The sequence below is a fragment of the Taeniopygia guttata genome, chromosome 20, assembly GCF_048771995.1.
Source record: "Taeniopygia guttata chromosome 20, bTaeGut7.mat, whole genome shotgun sequence".
NCBI classification, from domain to species: Eukaryota; Metazoa; Chordata; class Aves; order Passeriformes; family Estrildidae; genus Taeniopygia; species Taeniopygia guttata.
Window position 1 is genome coordinate 6,795,849 of NC_133045.1, and position 22,189 is coordinate 6,818,037.

General features: G+C 46.9%; 2 protein-coding genes across 2 annotated transcripts in view; one reads left to right on the forward strand and one right to left on the reverse strand.

Moving 5' to 3' along the window:
• YWHAB (tyrosine 3-monooxygenase/tryptophan 5-monooxygenase activation protein beta) overlaps nt 1–22,189 on the reverse strand; it is a 290,680-nt gene that overhangs the window by 198,802 nt on the left and 69,689 nt on the right. The gene's annotated exons all lie outside the window — the stretch shown is intronic.
• SERINC3 (serine incorporator 3) lies at nt 13,365–22,180 on the forward strand. The gene is made up of 10 exons (XM_030289043.4): nt 13,365–13,512; nt 13,986–14,147; nt 14,586–14,779; nt 15,525–15,604; nt 16,296–16,433; nt 17,263–17,432; nt 18,126–18,216; nt 18,625–18,802; nt 19,617–19,844; nt 21,254–22,180. The coding sequence occupies exons 1-10, from the start codon at nt 13,474–13,476 to the stop codon at nt 21,390–21,392; spliced, it is 1,419 nt and encodes a 472-aa protein (XP_030144903.1). The 5' UTR covers nt 13,365–13,473; the 3' UTR covers nt 21,393–22,180.

The window sequence follows — 22,189 nt, forward strand, 5'->3', positions numbered from 1 at the left end:
TACACGACATTCATCCCGAGATGATAGGCAGATGTTAGAGTTTCCTGGCATGGCTCACCCTGTGTGATGGGTGGTGTCACAGCCTTGAGCTGACTGACTCAGCTGCAGCCACAATTTAGTGGCCCCTGCTTTACTCACACGTTTGTTTTGGTGAGGTTGTTGCATCCATCTGCCTCATCCTGTGCTGTCCTGCGTAGCCCAGGATCGATGGTGATGCCATTACTGCTCTGGACAACTGGAGGTTTGGTTCTGCTGCCTTTGACCTTGCAATTGGTCTGCAGTCAACTGTGAATTTTTTAGTTCTGTGCCACAGAGTGGGATGTAGACCAGGGGAAAGATGGTCTTCTGCTGGCTGGCAGCCCACGCTGTGGGTGCCACCTTTGCTACTCTGGCGCCACATGGGATGGGAGAGCATGGCTCAGGAAGAGCAAGAAGCTGCCCTGCAGGTTAACTGTCAACCTTTAGGTGGAAGAGGGACAAAACCGAAGCAATCTGGGAGGGCAAATGTCAAAATGAGGTGAGAGTATCCCCAAGGGTGCAATGTAAAGAAGCCCAGCCCGAAGCAGCACTGCTGTGCTGGACTGCACGCCGCCTGCAAGGAAAACCACCAGCACAAAGGACACTTCGGGAAGCTCTGAAGGCCGAGGAGACAGGCTGTCACTTCAGAAGGATCTGACCTGCCTGTGACCCGAATGTTTTTGCAGCCTAAGCCTCGCTTCCCCGAGAAGCCCGTGCTGCCAGGGCCAGAGCAGCGCCGTGGCAGCCGCTGGGGCAGCACGAGCCTCCTCACGTAAGAGCAGCTTCCCGCTGCATTTCCCAGGCATTGAGGTCTCCGTGTCACTTGATGTCATCCAGATTGCAAGGAAATGTGGAATGGCACAAGATACGCATGGAAAAAATTGGACAACCTGTTTTTTTTCCCAGACTTCCTCCCATAAAATAAATACTCTAAATAAACTATTTCTCATCCAAAAAACCCCCACAGAACATATTTCACTGATGTGCTGGGCTCCCCGAGGCAAGAGTGGATATCCTAAACCATCAAATAACAGCTTCACTTGGAGATTCATGAGAAGAGAAAACAACAAGTAAAAGCAGCTTTAGTGACAAGCCACTCTTTTTGCTGTTGATTAGGGAATAGAGGGTGGATGTTGGGATGTCTGAATGAATTACCCGGTGTTCTGACCCATTTTGTTTTTATAGAAGTTGCTCATGCAGAAAAGTTCAACAAGTGAAACACAGAAAAGGTTGTAATGAGGCTAAACTCATTAGTGACCCCCCTCCAGGGTCACCCCTATTCCCGGGCAGGGCTGTGGGGAGCCCCTCTGGGCACTGGGACCGTGGGGACACCATTGTGGCTGCTGGCATGGTGGCTCTGTGCGGGGCTGGCATTCCAGCAGGGCAAAGCACACTCAGAAAACTGTTTACTTTGAGCTGAAGCTATTTTTAGCTGCACTAATCTGTGCAGAGATGATAAAGCTTTTCATTGCAAAGTGAGTGGCTGTGCTTTGCTTCTGGGCAATTTCACTCCACGAGCTCATCCCTTCCCCCTTCCCGGCCACTTCTTTCCACTGACCTTATCTCCTCTGCCTCTGTGCCAAACACCTCCAAAAAGTTTGTCCCAGCTAGATATGTGGGAGTCTCAGCCCACAACTTTTTTTTTTTTTCGCTTTTTCCTAGGGAACCGCTTTGGTTTAGAAAACTGAAAACGTTTTTTTTCTAAACCGTTTTGGTTTAGAATAAAAACGCTTCGGTTTTTAGAAAAAAATAAATGAATTTTGTGTTCCAAGGCTTTGGTGGAAGGCATCATGGACATGCACCTTCTCATCTTTCATTTCTGCAAAATCCCTTCTGTCCAAAGGCTCTTGCAAAAGAAGTCACTTGACAGCAAAAGAAATAAGTCAATTGACAATTACCTCTTTGCAGCTGCAACAAATACAAGCAGATCTCCAACTCAGATCTCATTGCAAGCCAGAGTCCCCAGGCAGTGACAGACTGCCTACACCACGTTTCCCCAAGGGGTCCCACAGCCCATTCCAAAGTCCCTCACACACTCTCTGTACGAAGCACTTTACCTGCTGCTGACAGGAGCAAGCACGGGCTGGTTCAGGGCACAAAGGCTACAAAACATGCATAAATCCTGCTTGGTCAGGGCTTTGTTTGTCTAAAGGACTCCAGAAGCTTCTCCAGTGTAAACCCACAAAGGTCACACATCCAGCACATGCTTCATCAGAAAATCATCCCTTGTGGTAAAAGCTTTCTTGTCTGGGACACAGAGTGAATAACGTCTCTGTCGGCTCTGAGTGTGTTCAGAGGGGGGAAGAATATGCAAGTATTAATTAAATAGGTTCATCCTGCCTGCTAGGAAGGGTCAGATATACAGAAAAAGCTAAAAATCATTGTCAGGATGAGGAGGTGCAGTAGGAGAGGTATTGCTTAGGCTGATCATGACTGACTGCCCAGGTGTTGCTGGCAGGTAAGCAGGAGATGTCCTGAGCTCCACAAACAGGTACTTCTTCCCTTTGTCCCTCTGATTCTGACAGAGAATGTAGCTGAAGAAATCAAGGAGCAGGCTAAGTTGGCAGCTGTGCTTATCTCTTTTGAAGAGCAAAGCGATTTGCTGATAAATGAGAAGCAAATAGTCATCTCTGTCAGTGTTTAATACATGCCAGAGCCACCCAGCCAACAGCTGATTGTTCACCGGTGGTTGGCAGCCCAACAAGGATTCCTGTTGCTGCACATGAGCAACAGAGAAGTAAATATTTTGATTCCAACTTGTACTCTCAACTAAATGGGCTTTTATATGACTTTATTCCACAAAGTCTGCAAAGAGGACTCCTGCTCTGGGATAGTGAGAGATCCAACTCCTGTCACTCTGTGTGAGTCAAAGAACTGCAACCTTCAGTGTTCCCCATATACACTCGTGCTCTGCCTGTGGCTGGGAAAAAACTCAGCTTAACCTCTTGTCAAGTTTCCTTGCTTTCCATGTTGGGGACACATATAGCCAGATGCCTTCTTGTGAAGCATCTGACCACTACAACAGGCAGGATGAGCCCAGCAAGGCTGCTCCTGTGTCCCGTGCTCTCCCGTGCCCTCAGACATGGTGCCATTTATCTATTCCAGCTCTTCCTGAGGCCACAGACCCTGAGGTCAGGGAGGTGCAGCATCACTGTGACTTTGAGTGCAGCAGGAATTCACAGTGCTCCATGAGAAGAGCTCTGTGTTCTGGCCAGAGAACAAAATATTCTGTTTGTGCCAACAGTGTATATCAAATAAAACCAGGGTTTGGCTGGTGACCTGGGAGCATTTCAGTCAGGCCCTGCACACAGCCCTCTGCTCCCAGCACTGCTCTGGCAACATGCCCTGGGTTTCAGGTGTTACCCAGGTGTGCAGTGGCTGACACAGGGAGGTGTGAGATGTGGTGACAGGGCTGCCCTGCATATTGGGTGGCCCAGACAAGGGCTCTGCCACCCCAGTGTGGGCACACTGGCTGAGCCCTGTTCCTCCTTACCAGCTGTGGGCAGAGCAGAGTGCTGGCTCCTGGGAGGAATGCAGGATGCTGTGGGGCATGGGAATTGCCAGGAGGCAGAGCCATCAGTTCTCAGTGAGTTACACCAGTGTCTCAATCTGAGATCCCTGCTCCTTCCCTGCTGAAGTAGTAGATTTTAAGGCATAGTCCCAGCCTCAGAAATCTTATTCCTTTAAGTAGCCAAGGCAGACAAAATTAAAGGAGAAGAGGTACCTGTATGATCATCTCCTTTTGGCAGGTGCTGGTGGAAAGACAGAAGGCTAAATGACCACTACAGCACCAATTTTCACCCAACCCAGAACATTAACCATGTCTGCTCTGTTACTGCAGCTCCTTCATGGCCATCACAGATGGATGGCCTGATGCTCTCATACATCTGTGCCAGCAGACAGACCTTCCTCACCTAATCATGGCCAATCTCACTCCCTGCTGCTTTGAGAAATATTTTATGTACTGCTGTTTATGTCATGACTATTCATTTATGGTTATTCCAGGATTTTCAATTTTCAAATGTTCTTCTTACTCTCTCAGTTCACTATATTTGTTTCAGATTCTTACTTTTTCCCAAAGTTGGGCTGGGCTTTCCTGGACAGGTGTAAAATTTTCACTTTTATGCAGGATTATGGCTTTTTGGAGACAGAGTTAAAAGTTTTCATACAGACCCCTGTTGTCACTCACTTTTGTGGATTAAATAATTTCTTTTTATAGCATCTCTCAAGCAATTGTTCTCAGTTTTGTAAAACTTGGCCTGATAAAGTATCAAGGGTCTTTATTCAGATTATCTATTGCAAGAATAATCTAGCAATTGCATTTAAGTAGACACCAGCTTTCTGGAGCTGTATGTTAAAACCTTAGCTCCACACCATCCCAAGTTAGATGTCTCACAGGGAGGTCTTGCAGAAGACACTTTAATAAAAGCCACTATCCAGGTTGTCTTGGGCAGAAACTTTCATTCATATTTGATCGAAAAGTCTGTGTTTGGGGCTGGTTCTTTGCCCTCTGAGTGAGAAGTAAATGCCAGTCACCACCCAAAGTACCCTTTGCCCAAATTGTTGTGGTGCCCAAGGGCTCCTCACTCACACAGCAGTGGTGGCAGTGCTGTGACCTGCCAGGTATGCAGCAAGCCATCAGTGTGACAGCTGTGCTGTTCTTTCTGTATGGCCAGACACATTTCTCTGTTTGACCCCACTCTGATGTGCTGCCCGTCCTGCACAGGTGTGTTCCAGGGAGGAGCCTCTACAATACACTGGGCACCTGCACGTGTCCCCTGCCAGGGCTGAGCTGCTGACAAGGGGCACAAGGTACCAAAGAGGCATTTGCAGTGCAGAATTGTTACACAAAAGGACCTCAGCTCTCCATCTCTATGGCAACCAGCAGGAGATCTTGCAGGTCAGACAAGAGGTGTGTGCTCCACTGTAGCATTACCTGCTTTCCTGCAGGAACCAGGGCTCAAACCGAGCGACTAGGAGGAAAAATCCACTTTATTGTGGCTAAGAGTTATTATTTATCCAAGTCTCCAGGCACTGTAATTTATCATTAATAATATAATTGAATGTCATCTGTCTTCAAGGATGAGTTGAACAAGAATATAGCCAGCTAGGCACCTGGAAGCATTCCTTTATGCCTCTTCATTACGGGGGAAGTTCATCCCTATCTCTCCAAGAGCTCCACCAAACACACCACTTCTGTCCTGAAGACAAAAAGTCACCAGCTTTTCAGTATCTAAACTAATTTGAGAAGTAAGTCTGCTAGATGTTGTGTTACTGGTTAGCAAGAAATAGTATGAAACAGAGAACTAGAATTAATAGAATAACAGACCTGCTTTTCCCATCTTTATTTGCACAAGAGAAAAAAAACAGACTCTTTAATCTACTGGTTTATTAGCTAAAATTAAGATGCAGAATTAGAAAAACCTGATAAATTTGATATTGAAATGTTGGATGTTGGAGGGAGAAGTGTGTGATCCCATGTGCACAATAATTGCTATTTAGAGTAAACCACTACATGATAGAGTTCTTTACCCTAAGAAACAATATGGAGGGGTTTGTGTGCTCTTGTGTGAATTTCATCCCAATTTGCTGCATGCTGACTTCCTCGTGTATGCAGGTCATTTTTGGCAAGGCTTGTGGAATATTTACCACTATTTGTTCCATGGTGCTTTAAACTGGGACAGCACCACAGCCCAAACAACTGAGCTGTGCCTGCTGGCCTTGGATCCAGCCCAGTGAGAGCCAGGAGCTGGCACTGTCAGTGATGGTATCCACACAAGCCACAGTTGGGAAGCAGTTTTAGGAGTCATCTTGAATCATTCAGCACTTTCTGTTGGGTTCGTTTAGTTCCAAGCTGGGTAATTACAGCCTCATTATTTTTCTTTTTACAATGAAGACAAGCCTGCAAGCCAGGCAGAATAATTTCTTCTGCTACCGTTGCCAAGATATGATAGCACATCTACGCCGTAAGGAATTTGTCATGGTATCAGTTTTATTAATGGTAAATAATGACTCTTTAGTTAAGCAACATCTTCACATCAGCTGGTGCCTAACCATAAAACACTAAGCAAATTTGAAACCCTACAGACAGGCAATTGAGTTGAGATTCCCAATGCCCAGCATGTTTCTTGCTGACTAGCATGTGTCAGGTTTTCCACATTATTTTTTTTTTTCACTGAAATTAATACCCAGCTACAATCAGACTTTAATTTTAAAACCACAAAAGCTCATCTAAAAATAAGACATCAAAGTTCCCGTGACAGTAAATAGAGGCCAGGACTAAGGGAATGGTGGTAGATCAGGTATCAGGGAGTAATTCATCCTGTCTGTCCACCTTCACTGGCTGGAGGGAGAGCTCAGTTCTTGCAGGGATTATTTCTCAGCCAGAACCCACTGTTAGGGTGGCATACACTGAAACCCAAAGGGGCATTGCTGTGATGGATCTTGCATCAAATCGTTTGAAGACTGTAATGATACAAAGTACATGTTTGAAAAAAAACAGCTTTGAAAAGCAAATATCCACCAGAATTGTACTGTGGGTCTGTCCAGGCATTGGGTTCTGCACAAGCCCTGAAAAACAAGGTAGGAAATACAGTTATACCAGCACACCTTTTAATTAAAAATTTTAAGTCGTCCTGTAGAGTCTGAAGAATTTCTGCATTATCTCAAAAAGCTAACCAATTGAGAACTGAACTATTTTTTGTAACAGGGGGAAATGACTCTGCCTGTGCCAGTGGAACACCTGCGTACGTCACGCTGAGCACTGTGACCTGCTCTGGTTTCCTATGGACACGCTCGGGTCCGCGGGAACACGACACAGCGTGCGCTGGAAAACGACCGCGTGCGTTTGCAGCTCTGCTTTCTCCAGTGTTCTCTGCAGCAGGAAGCTGCTTGTAAGATCCCCTGATAAACCAACACTCGGCCCTCGGTTCTTCCCCTTCCTTCCCTTCCAGGATTAAGACTGGGGCTGTTTCTGCCCCCAGTGCACGTGGATGCTGTGAGTGCTGAGCCTTGCCAGCTCTTGCCCTGCGCTGCCTTCTGCACACCGCTTGATTTACACCCTCTTGGGCAACAACTCTGCTGAACCCAGAGATGTGACTAGCATGGCATTGTATTATTAGACTTCCCCAGTGCACTTTTACTTCTAAATCATCTAGGATGGGGAAAACAGTTAGATAAAGAAGAATGTCATGACTCATTCCCCAATGCCACAGAGGTTCAGAACAACCAGAAGAGTTAAGAGCACAGCCACCCCCCAGTAGTATTTCGGAGTTTCTAAATACAGAGTTCCTTTCTGAGCTGGATGCCCATTTTGGTTATCTTAAAAGTATTTCTGGAACTCTTGGCCAACTTCAAACAAACAAACAAACAGGGAGAAATATTTGTGAAGATAACACAACTGAGAGTGTTTGGTTAGTGGATCTTTCTAAGTTAAAGATTTAGTTTCTAGACTATTTCTTTAAAGCTGGTGAATAGGAGAAGAAAGTGCTCTGGAGATATTAAATCACACAACCATCCCAGCTATGGCTTTGGAATAACAATCATTCAACTTAGCAAATATCAAACGTGGGAAGGGATTTATCTGACGCATCTATATGATCATGTGAACTCCTTTCTCAAGGAGAAACAGTCTCTGCTGGAGACACAAGAGGAAGGAACTGTTTTGCCTTCTTTAAAAAAATATAACAACATAAGCAACTGTAACATGCTCAAAGCTTCCTGGCAAAAATGCAAAAATGCAACATCTGAAATGTCAGCTGGTATGCTGGGAGGATTTACATGATTTAAAAGATTTATGAGAAAGAACTATTTCACTGGCTTCAGAGCATCTTGGAAAGCAGCAGTGGGGGGGACAATGGAAAAGAAGGGGGGAAAAGATCTCCAGCTAAGAGAAATTATCATGGCCAGTATGGTTCTGTATTGCTCTTTTTAGTGCAAGAAAAAAAATGGGTCAGGCACACATAGGATCTTAAGCTGCATTTAAAGATGAATGAACAGAGTCTGCCATGACTCTGGGATATGCCTATTTTCTCATATTGCATATTGACTCACATGGTTCTGTGGCTCACCTAGAGCCACACAACTCATTGCTGCTCAAGGCAGGATTAAATCAAGGAATTCCTGACTTTTCCTCACACTGTTGTTTCACTAGGAGCTGTTCTGCTGATACACAAAGGCTGGCCAGCTGGATCTCAGTGCAGGCTCTCAGGGGAGAGATGGGGTCACAGAGACAGGGGAAATAAATCCTGCCTTAATAAAAAGATAGTATATCAAGCAAGGAAAAGGCATGAAACCATTTGAAACAATAAACTCTGCAACATTTATAAGTGTGCTTTGGCAATGCTCAGATGGAAGATTGGCTTGCTTTGTGGCTACCCACTCTTGAAGTGGGTACTTAAAAGCATGGTCCTCAATGCCCTGTACATCCTGAGGTGCTCCAGCACCAAAGGTGAGCCCAGCTCAGCTCTGCCAGGGGAACAGGGGTTGATGCTGGCTCTGCTGTGCTGGGATGGGGGAAGGTGCAGCTCCAGCAATGTCTCTGCCTCCAGGGCTCTCCTGGCACAGGTACGAGCAGCTCACATCAGCACAGCTCCAGCTCACACAGGGCTGGGGCTGATCCAACAATGCAGGGTCAGATCCTGCACCCCTAGGGACCCTGTCTGAGCACCCTGTGCAATTTGCAGGGTACCACATTCACCTATCACGATACTGTTCACTTCCTCCTCCTATTTACCAGCCATCTGTTGGTAGTGCCTTCCATGTTTATTCACAGATGTCACTGCAGATCTCTGTTTATGTTTTATTGTTATGGGGTTTTTAATATAAGCTTTTATTTCATTTTATTTAAATACTTTTCAATACATTTAAGCTCCATGAATGCTTCCATAAATAATGAGATGAAAGAGCTCAGTAATATCATTCCAGATTAGATTAAGGTGAACATTTTTCTCCATCTGTTTCACTAATAACCTAAACTAATACAGTTTCCAGACCAGAGCACATGATCTTAAGTGAACTGTAGACAGTGAAAAGGTCTCTGGTGACATATAATGACTTAGAGGAGATTGAACAAAGGTGTCCTATAAAGTAAATTTCTGGCCAAACAGAACTGGAAAGACACAAAGATTACAATTCCTCTATCATGACAGCAGTGACTCATCCAGTTGCATAGTCACTTGGGGTGAAAAAGAAAACAGTTACTCAATCTCTCAGGGATTTAGACACAGAAGAATATATTATGCAAGTTTTAGCTGCATTACTAATGGCCTTGAAGCACACAACTCTACTATGACTCTCACCCATCTCAGCAGATCACAAATAAGATGACTCACGTATCCATGACATGATAGGAAAATAGAGAGCCTAAGAAGTGAAGAGGCAGGTGCTAATACAGTCACAGAGCACGCAGTCAAGGGAAGAAGAGATTTATAAAACCGTGAGCAAAGGACTGCAGAGAAATCTGTGTATTTGGAGACGCGAGGGCATGGCTTAGATTGATTTTTCCTGGTGTCACATCAGGAGGGGGTGAGTGTGAAGCCAGGCAGAGATGAGCCAGGCCCCTGGCAGCACTCACCTGCAAGTCCCCAGGGAATGGCAGCAGAGCTGGCCTTGGTCTTTGCATGGCAGCACCAAGTGACCCCTGTGGGCACAGAGGATCACACAGCACTGAAAGTCACCCACAAACTTCACAATACTTATACTTGCCAGGACTTCCTACCCTGCTGGTACACCGTCATTTTGTAGAAGCTGTTAACTCTGGTTAAAGACTAATTAAACCCACTGGTGGTGCCAACCACAATAGTATTTTACCCATTATCTCATGGATGAGGGCTTTGACAGCTGCTCTCAAAGCACTGGTTAAAATCTGAATGGTTGGGCAGAGCTCAGCTCAAATTCTGGACTAAGCAGCTGGAAAAGAAGTTGTTCCAAGAAAACTGCAGTTCTTTATGCTCTGGAGCTCAAATCAAAGCACAGATGTAAATGTAGCTTAAAGCTAAACAGAAGTCAAATAATTAGGAGGATTATATTAGAAAGGTGATGCTAATACATCTAAATTTGGAAGTTTATGCAGGTCAGAGCACAGTAAGATGTTTAGACCTGCATATGGGTCAAGCCAATGCTACTGTAGAAACACAGACAATGTCTGATTATAATTTTTTAATTTTTACAGACAGTTTGGCACAGCCATTCCAATTTGCAATTCCCATTGCCTGACTGAAAGATTCTGGATGGTCAAAGGATTATTCAATTTTAATGTGTCTGTATGATCTATTACCTGCAAAAACACAGCCCATGCAAAGCAGGAACCCTCACATACTCAGGGGAACATAAAGAAAAATTCTGCGTTTTTGTTATCACAGAAAGGAGACCCTTGAGAGTAACAAGAATAGCACTAACGCACAAGCTTGAGTGACAATTTTTTATGAGCTCAGTTGCACAAAAGAACTGCAGAGAACTGCTTTCAAATGACTAAATCTGACACATTTCCTTTAAATATTACCTAATTCCAAGAGGTTTATTCTGGGCATTTCAACTCACATATGTAGGGGATGTAACATATAGATACAGAAGGGATGCACCATTTCTTTCTGCTGTCAGAGCTGATTAACAAACCAGAGCAGGGTATTTTTGTACAAACCAGGATAACCTCCTGCCATATCCTGTCTCGTTCCCAGAGCTGACAGTCCTTAGGCTGACTTCATCCTTATCTCCTGTTAAACACGTAGGGGTTTAGGTGATGTGATGCAGAATCAGAGGGGGTTTATGCTGGGAAGTAAAATGAGCACTTGGAAATCTCTTGTTACGTGGACAATGGAAGGAAAAAGCTTTTTATCATCATCCCTTGTCTCTGCCCAGCATAACCCAGTGGAGGATCACCAGCACTTAACAAAACTATTTGTCTCATAAATTTCCTGAGAAGAAAACACTTGCAGGTTCAAGATTTAGATGAGTTTCATCACTGCATTACTAACACACAATATTCCAATGTATTTGAATTATTTGCCCAGGATTACTGAGAACACAGAATTTGTGATTGTGCTTTTATTCTGCATATATTCACTGGAACAAACAGTAAGGAGCAGGGATATGGCAAAAGCTTTCTTACAGATCCAGCTGGTGCAACCAGAAGGGTAATAAAAATACATTAGCAATGAAGTAAAGGCTCATCTATTATCTGAAAGAAGCACAATTCCAATGATTTATGGAGTGACCTTTTTCTGAAAGAAGCCTGAATGCCCTTATGAATAAGGCTGATTGCAAGAGATGATACTGTTAACATAGCGTTCGTATATTCTGAGTGTTAAAACTGCTGTGGAAAATAAGTGGCAGGTTTACTGGATGCTCTTTGTCATTTCTTGGCAATTTGAGATGGCAGTAAAGCTGTCATTCTGATTATTAGTGCCTTTCTGTGATGGAGGCAGGTTTTTTGGACAGGGACTATGTGAAGGGTCTGACAGAGTGTAAGTGATGTGCAATAGCTGGAACTGCTAGAGCCAGAAAATATGCTGTAAACCCAGCTGGTCAGTTCTGACCCTGCCCTGTGATATTGTGCAACACTAATGCCAATTAAAACCAATGCAAACTGCTTTGCTAAACCTCTGTGCAAACTTTTGTCAAATCCTTGTGCTGTTACATCATCACAGCCAACTCTCATCCGTTTCATTTGCTCCCAGACTTTTGTGAGGAGGAGTGAAATCACTCAGCTGTCCCTCTCCAACTCCTCCAGGCTGCAGCGTGTGCAGTGTGCTGGGAATCCAGACCCAGGGAGGCCGCTGTGCTCTGGGCAGCTGCAAAACAACATCTCCTTTCACTTGGCTCCTCCACCTTCCTCCTTCCATGTTAAAGGAGCCCATCTGCAGCTTTTGGAGCTGTGCACCTTCTGAGTATGAACTGAGCCTGGTGTGAACTGCTGCAGAAGTGTCTCCTTGAGAAACTCCACCTCTGAAAGCTCATGAGCTTTCCCGCTTCCACCCAGAGCTCCGTTTAACACTACGAGCCAAAATTCATGGGACACCTTTCAGTGCTCAGCAAGTCATAAAGGAAAAGAGGGGCAGCAAAGTGATATTAGGAAAAGCTTTTTCATCCAGGACAGGCTGGGACGGTCCCGGTCCCAAGGCTGCCAGAGCTCAGGGAGTGTTGGGACAGCGCTCTCAGGCACACGGTGGTTCCCGGGCTGTCCATGTGCGGCTGTGAGCCGGACTCCATGGTCCTCATGGATCCATCCCAGCTTGGAGCGCTCTGTGTGATGTGGGCCTGGGGCACGGGCACCGGTGTCTGTTACCACGATGGCTCAAGAGTGCCAATGAGTTACAGATTCTGCCATGCCCAAACAGCTTCGAGAGGCCGAGCGGGTCCCTGGCAGGGCAGGGGACAGCAGCGTGGCCAGCCCCGGGGCCACGGCCATTGCTGGCACCACGATCCATACTGGATCCAGGCTGGACACAAAGCGGCGGAAAGCTTCCGCTCGCTTCCCCCAGCACCGCGGTGGTGGCGGTGCCGCCGGTGAGGTGCCGGTGGCGCGGGTGTCATTGCCGGGGCCGTGACGCGGGTCACCCGTGGGGCCCGAGGGCTCGGAGCTACCCAGGCACGAACCGAGGCGCCCTGCGGGCTGCTGGAGCCCAGGGGAAGGGAAAGGCGGTGTGCAGTGTCACAGTGCCGGGCGGGGCGGGGGCGGCCGGAGCCGGTCCCGGTGCCAGTCTCAGTGCCAGCCCCATGCCAGCCCGGTGCCAGCCCCGGTGCCAGCCCCATGCCGGCCCGGTGCCAGCCCCGGTGCCAGTCCCATGCCAGCCCCATGCCAGCCCCATGCCGGTCCGGTACCAGCCCGGTGCCAGCCCCGGTGCCGGCCCGGTGCCAGTCCGGTGCCGGCCCCATGCCGGCCCGTTGCCAGCCCCGGTGCCAGCCCCACACCGGCCCGCTGCCAGCCCCGGTGCCAGCCCCACACCGGCCCGCTGCCAGCCCCGGTGCCAGCCCTATGCCGGTCCGGTGCCAGCCCCATGCCGGCCCGGTGCCAGCCCGGTACCAGCCCGGTGCCCACCCCGTGCCAGCCCGTGCCCGCCACCCGCGCTGCTGCCATGGCAACGGCTGCGCGCCCCGGCACCGCCGAGCGCCCCCAGCGGCCGCGGGCTGCTATAGAAAGGCTGCCGGGCTGCGCAGCGGCCTCACTCATTGGCTATCACGCTGTAAGAACCGCCCACTCACTGACCTCCTGACCAATCAGCGTCCTCCCTTTCCCTCGGCGGAGGCGGAAGAAGTGTTGATAAACAACATCGCCCCGCCCCTGCCCTCGTCGACCTTCTCGCTCCTCCCCCTGGCGCGCGGCCGCATCCCGCCTTCTCATTGGCGGGCGGCCGGCTCGGCGCCGGGATCAGCCAATGAGCGGCGGCGGCGCGGGGCGGGGCCCGGCGGCGCGGGGCGGAAGGCGGAAGCGGGCGGAGCGGCGGCGGCGGCGGCGCCATGGGGGCCGTGCTCGGGGTCTGCTCGCTGGCCAGCTGGGTAAGTGCGGGCTCCGCTCCCGCCCCGCACCTGCTCTTCACACCCCGCACCTCCCCTGCCGTCCCGGGCAGCGCGGCCCGCCCGGAGCGGTGCCTGTGTTGGCGGCCCGGGGCGGGTCGGGGCTGGGAACCGCGCTGAGTCCCCGCGGGCGGGTCCCGGTCCCGGAGCCGGGGCGGCTCCAGGCCCTCGGAGCAGAGCGGTGCCCGGCTGGAGCCGCCCCTGTCCTTGCCGTGGGCCCGCCTGGCCGGAGCGGGTGGCTGGCGGATGAGGCCCGTCCTGGCGAGGCCCCAGGGGCAGCCCAGGCAGATAAGCCCGGTTATCTCCGGGGTGTTCGCAAACACGCTGTCAAAAACGCCGATTAGCGGATTATCTGTGCGGTCCGGGAGTGGAGTGTCTCTAAATGCGGTTCGGGTTTTCCCCTCGGTGTCAGCTTCGAGAGGAATGCCCTTACTATTCCTGTCTCTGCCCTTCAGATTCCCTGTCTGTGCAGCGGTGCCTCGTGTTTGCTGTGCCGATGTTGCCCCAACGGCAAGAATTCGACAGTGACACGTCTTATCTATGCCTTCCTCCTCCTCCTCAGTACTGCACTTGCCTGCATTATGCTGGCACCAGGCATGGAAGAGCAGCTGAAAAAGGTATTGAGGAGGAAAACCTCCTTCTGACTGTTTTAAATGCCATTACTTGTGCCAGTGACTATTGGTTTTGTTCACTTGGAATGGACCCACAAACACCCAGGTGTCCTTGTTCCTGAGTTCAGAGACTGTGTGTACTGAATGGCTGAAACAGCAAATTCAGTGAACGTTCTTTTTTTAGTGCATGCCTGGTCTCTGAAATCTGACCAGACCTGGAGATGGTCAGTTGTTATCAGAGGCCTGCTGCTGTGGTGTCTTAATCTTCCTGGGTGAAAAGTGTTGGCATGGGGAGAGACAGATGATAATAAGGTCTGAGCACAAGGTCTTTTGTTCTCTGACCTCTCAGAAGTTTGTTGACTGAAAGCCTTGGCTGTTACAGGACTTAAAAAGTGTAATTGCAAATGCAGACGTAAATTCACAATGAAATGTGTCTTTACCCAGATACCTGGATTTTGTGACGAAGGGCTTCACACTCAGATCCCCCACTTGGATGGGTTTGTCAGCTGTGATGTGTTTGTGGGGTACAGAGCTGTCTATCGTGTCAGCTTTGCCATGGCCGTGTTCTTCTTCCTGCTCTCCCTGCTCATGATAGAAGTGAAAACAAGTAATGACCCGAGAGCTTCCATACACAATGGGTATGTGTGAGCCAGCTGGCTGCCCTTCCAGCTGCCTTCCTGCTTCCAGCTGCTCTGCTGAGCACATGGAAATTCCTTTATGCATACACAGACAGCCTCAGGTTTCTTTTGGACCCAGTACAGAGCAGTGCTGTGGTCTCCTTAAAAGCTTCCTATTTATGTAAGATGCTCAGTGTCCTGGCTGAGGGTGCCACTCTGAGGTGGGGTGACCAAAAGGGCAGTGCTCTGTGTTTTCATAGAGATGTCAGATTGCAGCTAGTTTATATTTCTGACCTTGTGCTGCCTCGGGCACTCATTGGGTCTATCTCAAGGCCAGTCTGACTCAGCTAGCAGAAACTGGCTTCTGATTTCCAATTCCCTGATCCAGCTGAGTTAGTTTTGGGCTAGATGACTGAATCATCATAGAGTCATTTAATTGGAAAGGGACCTTTGGAGAGCGTGGGATGATAAAATTATAGAATGGTTTGAGTTGGGAGAGACCTTAAGACCATCCACCTCCAACCCCCTGCTGGGGCAGGGACACCTTCCACTGACCAGGTTGCTCAGAGCCCCATCCAAGCCTGGCCTTGGACACTTCCAGGGATGGGAAGTCCTCAACCTCCCTGGTCAACAGGATCATATGATCCAAAGCCCTGGTTGGAGCAGGACCAAGCTGCTTACAGATCACATAGCACATGACTTCTGTGTGTGAACTGACTGTGTGTGGAGTAAAACCAATATTTATGACTTCTATCTTTTTTTAAAGGTTCTGGTTCTTCAAAATAGCTGCCATTGTGGCTATCATGGTTGGAGCGTTTTATATCCCCGAAGGGCCTTTCACAAGAGGTACAGTTAATGTTCATCATGGAATTCTGACTTGTATAAGCTCAAACCTTTTCACAGATTAACAGGCATTGCTGAAAGTTCCCTGTAGAAGATGCAGTTTCTGCCCATCTTTGTTGGAGTACCTTGGTCCATCCAGTATTTTGGTGACCAGCTGAAGTTATGGCAATAAAAAATCCCTTTTCAACCTAATAGGCTTTGGTTATTAATAATTTTCTACTTCATGACACAGTCACTACTGAGCTGAGTCTTCTGATACTAGACTGGGGCAACCTGGGACACTGACAAGTGTTAAATGCTTCCTAGAGTCTCTGAAAAACTGTGTGGGAAACCTCTACTGTCTGGCCACATCAGAGGAACTTGAAAGGGTTGTTGACCCTCAGAGAAATGTGGCATAATGGCACTTTTGTACACAGAGATGCCACATGTTAGATGTTGCCTTCATTCTGAAAATGTTTTGGGCTAAACATTTCCATGCTCAGCTTGCCCAGCATTGGCTGCATCCCTGAATAGCTGGGACTCCTGTGCTCCTGACAGATTGAGGCCAAAGTGATTAACAGCACCTACATTTCTAATTACAGTTTCATCTCTTTCGTTATTTGTCTGCAGTATAATCAGGACCTTTTTTGTTTTTAAACAGAGGTAGCATGCACATGAGAAAAGCTAACATTTTTTTTCTTGTACCCTTTTCTAGCTTGGTTTTGGATTGGTGTTTCTGGAGCCTTCTGCTTCATCCTTATCCAATTGGTTCTACTTGTGGATTTTGCTCACTCTTGGAATGAGAGCTGGGTTGAGAAAATGGAAGAGGGGAATTCCAGATGCTGGTATGCAGGTGAGCATCTTAACCTGTAAAGGATTTGTTTGTACTGGCCAGTACCCTGCAGAATATCATATTCTGGTTTGCAGACCTACCTAGAATTAAACTGCACAGTGTCCCTGAGACACTGCTGTAAACACCTGAAATTAATAGCAGCAGTGTTTGCTTTTTCTTGTTCAATAAAATGCAAAATATTTAATGCTTGTGAGTAGCACATCTGACAATCCTAGTAAATCACACTTGGCTGGTTTGCAGGGTGTGTGCAGAGCTCTGAGCCTGGTTCTCTTCAAACCTGAGCTTTGCTCTGCCCCTCCCCTGCTGTGTCCCCAGGAGCTCAGTTGTGTCTGTGACTGCTGCAGTACCACACTGTGTGTGCCTTGGTGCCTGCTCCCCAGCTGGCCACTAATTACAAAGTGCTAATTGTTGTGGCTCTTAGCTCATAGCTAAGAATGCTGCAACAGCATTTTGTCGCTTCTTACAAAGAACAGAGTGGAAACAAAAATGGGTGACCTCAAGTGCAGGAATCCAGGGCAGGTAAATGTCCATGAGAAGTGTGCAGAAAGCACTCTCTCATTATGCCACTGTGGCTGATAGCAGTTAAACTAATTAAACTGCTGCTGAAAGGCAAGTCCTGTTTCCCTGATGGCAGCACTGGCCTTTCTCTGAGCTTTGCTGCTTAGTGAGCCCAAGCAGAAATTTAGCTATGTCTTGCAAAAATGTCTGGTTTTGTGACCCAGACTGCCAGGTGAGGAAGACTGTCTTATTGCAGTGTTAGCTGAACATTAAACCATTTTAGATGTACTATTAAAACTGTATATGTAATGTAAAATTTTTTTTCCTCCAGTTCTGTTATCCTGTACAAGCTTGTTCTATGCCTTGTCCCTGGTTTTTGTTGTTCTCTTCTACGTTTTCTACACGAAGCCTGATGACTGCACTGAGAACAAATTCTTCATAAGCTTTAACATGATCCTGTGCATTGCTGTATCCATTGTTTCTATCCTTCCAAAAGTTCAGGTATTACTTTCTTATTCTGACATACAAAGCAGGGAAATGAGAAGGATGTAATAGCAGTTCAGTCAGACATAAGAACTTTAAAACTTGGCTAACGTAGCTATGCTAGTTAGGAACTTAAAAAAAAATCTTGCTCCGAAACCATGGTGACACATTTTCTGAAGAGAGGCTTTTTTGAACTGACATGGTTTTAGACTTTTTTTCCATGTGGAGGACTGCTGGCATGGTTTTAGTGGTGAAGGCCCTGGCAGAACAGAGAAGTCAGCTGGGGAATAGCTAAATAGCTGGAGATTTATTTGCTTAATACTGTGGCTTTGAAATTGGGGGTAAACTTGTTTTAGAGGAAAGTTTATGTTACTTGATTCTGAACTGGTATTGCTCAAATCACATGCTAGAGTCCATCTGCAAAGTTGTTTGAAAAGGTTGAGATTAACTCAGTAACAGCCTGTAACTAAGTCTTGGGCACAAAAAAGGGATTTGCTTTGTTTATTCCTTCTCTAGGAGTTGCTTTTTTGCATAAATATATAACTCTAAGGAGTTTCTTAGTCTTTCAAACATATAACAAAGCCCAATGAATTTCTGCAGCAATGGTTTTCATGCTAGTAGTAGTTTCATCTGTGGCAGTGGAATAAAACTATCCAACTCTAGGTAAAACTTGTCCTTTTGACCTTGGCTTGCTCTTCTGTGTTGGAACAGGAACATCAGCCTCGCTCTGGCCTCCTCCAGTCCTCTGTCATCACACTCTACACCATGTACCTCACTTGGGCAGCCATGTCCAATGAGCCTGGTAAGCAACTTGCTGTCTTGAGTCATATTTTGGTGTGAAAGCAGAAGTTGATGGTTATTACAGATCACTCTGTGGGAATTGCTGATCTGTGCAGATCAAATCCAGTGAGGCTGAAAACCTGACTTGACTGAAACCATCAAACAGCCTCTTTGCAGAACTAAACTGGGGAGTTGTAAGGGGGGGAAAAAGAAACAGTGTCAGGGCATTCTGATGTTATTTATTTATTATACTCTTGTCTAGCTCACAAGGCTCACAGGCAGGAAAAATATTGCAGGCAATTTTTGCCTCTGGAGAATTGAAGAGATCAGCAGTTAAAGAGAATGAAAAATTGCAAGCTTACCTGTCATCTTTTCTTAGCTAAATGCTGGCAAAGCTCACCTGTCTAATCTGCCTTGAAATCCCTTTCAGAAAGAAACTGTAACCCAAGTCTGCTGAACATCATCACCCAGTTAGCTGCACCCACAGCTGTTCCAGCCAATGCCACTGTCCCACCTGCCACTCCTGCTCCACCCAAGTCCCTGCAGTGGTGGGATGCCCAGAGTGTTGTTGGACTGGTTATCTTTGTCCTTTGCCTGTTGTATTCCAGGTAGGATCTGCACTGCTATCCAGTGATAAAGAATTGGGGTTTGCCTCCTCTGTTAGAATCTGGGTCTAGTGCAAAATGTACCTGCATTTATTCACATCCAGCTGCTGTCTCAGACCTGAGGCCAAATGTGGCTCATAAACCTGTGTTGTGCTTTGTGTGTGAGGATAAGCCTTGTAAGCCCAATCCAGATAACAGAACAACATGTGTTACAAGATGATTGGAGGGATGGAGCACCTCTCCTGTGAGGAAAGCCTGGGAGAACTGGGTTTGTTCAGCCTGGAGAAAGGAAGGCTTTGGGGTGACCTAATTAACAGTGTCTGAAGGGAGCCTACAAGGAACGTAGGGAGAAACTTTTACAAGGACATGGATTAAAACTGGAAGAGTAAGTTTAGATTAGATATTAGGAAAAAACTCTTTACTGTGAGGGTTATGAAGCACTTGAATGGTTGTCCAGAAAAGTTATGGATGCTCCATCCCTGGAAGTGTTCAAGGCCAGGCTGGATGGAGCTCTGAGCAAGTTGGTCTAGGTGTAATGTGTCCCTGCCCACAGCAGGTGGATTGGAACAAGATAAGCTTTAGGGTTTCTTCCAAACCACACCTTTCTATGATTTGAGACTGGAATGCTGTTTAATTAAGTTAACAAAAGCTTGGAAGAAAACAGTTGGAGGAATTTCCTTATGCTTCCAATTGGATTTCAAAACATATTATTTGCTAGTCCCAGACATTCACCGTGGTCCGTTGCTTCTTTGATTAGCAAACACAGCTGACTGTGAGAGGAGTTGTTAACCCGGTCTCTCTCTGGGTTGCACTGCAGCATCCGCTCTTCAAGTAACAGCCAGGTGAACAAGCTGACCCTGTCTGGCAGTGACACTGCCATCCTGGAGGAGAACGTGGGGACAGGCAGCGGGGCAGCCGAGGAGGGAGAGGTGCGCCGTGTCGCGGACAACGAGAAGGACGGGGTTCAGTACAGCTACACCTTCTTCCACTTCATGCTCTTCCTTGCCTCTCTTTACATCATGATGACACTCACCAACTGGTACAGGTAAGAGCCAGAGGGGAGGTGATGGTTCTGTGTGCCAGTGTTTCCATGAGGACAGGAGACTGTTGGAACTCAAAAGTGTCCCTCAGACATTTTTGGAGGTTCCAGGCCCCAGTCAGAAGCATTTGAGACCCTGGCAGGCAGCTGGAAACAGCTGTGATTTTGGGTTTGAGCCATGGAATGATTTACCAACCTTGCAGGAAGAACAAGAAGTCACAAAAGTTTAGATATTGTAGTAGCAGTAGTTACAAAGTAGAGGGAAGAATTTTTTAGTGCTGTACAGGGGGGTTTTAACAGCTGTACAGGGGGGGTTTCTGTTTTGAACATGGGGGTCAGAAGTTTTAAGATGGAGGGATTTGGGCCTACCCTGTCCTACCTCTTTCTTCTTCCTTGCCTTCATGTTCTTGGTGATGTTGGCACTCACAGATTGGTTTAGAGTAGAAAAGCACCATTAATATAGGTAATAGGCATTGGGGACAAACTGTACCCATGTAACACGTAATGTACCATATAAAAGACAGCAGCAGCCCTGGGCAGGAGAGAAGAAGCAGTCGGGAGTCAGAGAGGATGTCAGGGTGTGTGTGTGCCTCTGCCTGAGCTGCTGAGCAAACCGCAGCAGCCCCAGAAGAAAATCTTTTAGATAACTTGCAATAAACTGCCTTGAGACCAAACAAGAAACTACTGAGCCTTTCTTTGGAGGCAGGGGTTGGAGGAGGGATTTTTCCACCACATGGAGCCCCTGAACCAGGCTGGGGTTCCGTCAGGAGACTCCTCCTCCTGCCAAGCTGGTGAAGGTGCTGTCCCCGTGCCAGTTGCAGTCGAGCTGTGCTTTCTCAATTTAGTGTTACTGAATTAAGATGTGAGAAGGCAGCACAGCACAATCAGCAGCTGTGGTTCCAGGGCACTACTCCAGAGCTGCAAGGGCAGAAAGTGTGGCTGCAATTCTTCAGCTGGAGGAGTAGCAGGAAGGATAGATATGGAATTGGTTTCAGGAGGTCTCCTGCAAAGTTTGTTAGAAGCCAGCCTGCTCTTCATCCCGGGAAGGATGTGCAGGGACAGCCGTATGTGCTGCTTATCAGAGATGTGATTTCCTGCATCAGTTGGAAACACTTGGACATACCCTCTGCTGCTGCAGCTCAGAACCACTGCTCCCAGGACATTGTGTGAATTACCAAATACTTCCTTGAACAGCAGCACATCAGCACAGGCAAGCAGGATTGAAAACTGTGTTCCAAGAACAGCCTGGGATGGAGCCACAGGAAACTGCTGGCTTAGTTGTCTCACTATGTTCTCACAAAGGGTCTTGCATTGGAGTGCCCCAAAGGATTGCCCTCATTTCAGATTCATGAGAGGTACCAAGGAACAGGGGGAGGTGCCTTCTGTGTCTACTAATGGACTTCTTTACTTTTTAGCCCTGATGCTGATTTCAAAACCATGACAAGTAAATGGCCAGCCGTGTGGGTGAAGATAACCTCCAGCTGGGTTTGTCTGCTTCTCTATTTTTGGACCTTAGTGGCTCCTCTTGTCCTTACTAATAGAGACTTCAGTTAAGTTCCTGCACCTGTCTGAGCTTACAAAAGTGGGGAACTCTTTGCTGACAGCAAAAATGTTCATTTATTGCTTTAGTTACTGTTTCTTATGTTGGTATTAAAATGCAGTTGGATAGACAGTTATATATTGCATAATGCTTGATGCAGTATCAAAATTATCAGTTATCTTTCTATTTTAACCTTTACCAGGGTTATCTTATTATTGTATTTTTAAAATTCACTACAGATATGTTGTCAAAGCACAAAAGAAATTACCAATTCTGTCCAAAAGCCACAACCTTCTACTGAATAGAAGTTAACATTTAGTTAAATATGAAGTAATATATTTTAAAGGACAATTATAATCAGCATAATGCACTACTATGCTCATGCTTCAGTTTCTGGAAGTGTAAGCCATGCTGCTTGATTTGTACATTCCACTGCTAGAGTTTATTTACAGGAAAAGTTTATTTAAATTACTTAACTTTCTGTTGTGGCAAAAAGCACCCTTATTCCTCACCAAAAGAACAACTCTGAAGTTGAAAAACTGGTTAACTCTTAATTCTTTTTAAGACAAACTTGCCCTTCTTAAGAGGCAATTTCTATGGTAACTTCTTTTTTAGGATGTTTGCCAAATAGAGTGGTAAGTGTATGAGTAGCTTATTATGGTTATGTTGGAAAATAGAGCTTATTCATTGATTTCAGTTGTCCAATATGCTTAATAAAAGTAACATACATGGAATTATTATTATTGGCTCTAAGGCATTTGCACTGTAAACTCATTTGAATAAAGCAAACTAACTACTGAAAGTGGCCCAG

Coding starts and splice junctions, on each gene's coding strand:
- SERINC3 (XM_030289043.4), top strand. CDS start 13,474: ATGGGGGCCGTGCTCGGGGTCTGCTCGCTGGCCAGCTGG. Junction 14,148..14,585: donor TGGAAGAGCAGCTGAAAAAG/GTATTGAGGAGG, acceptor GTCTTTACCCAG/ATACCTGGATTTTGTGACGA. Junction 14,780..15,524: donor AGAGCTTCCATACACAATGG/GTATGTGTGAGC, acceptor CTTTTTTTAAAG/GTTCTGGTTCTTCAAAATAG.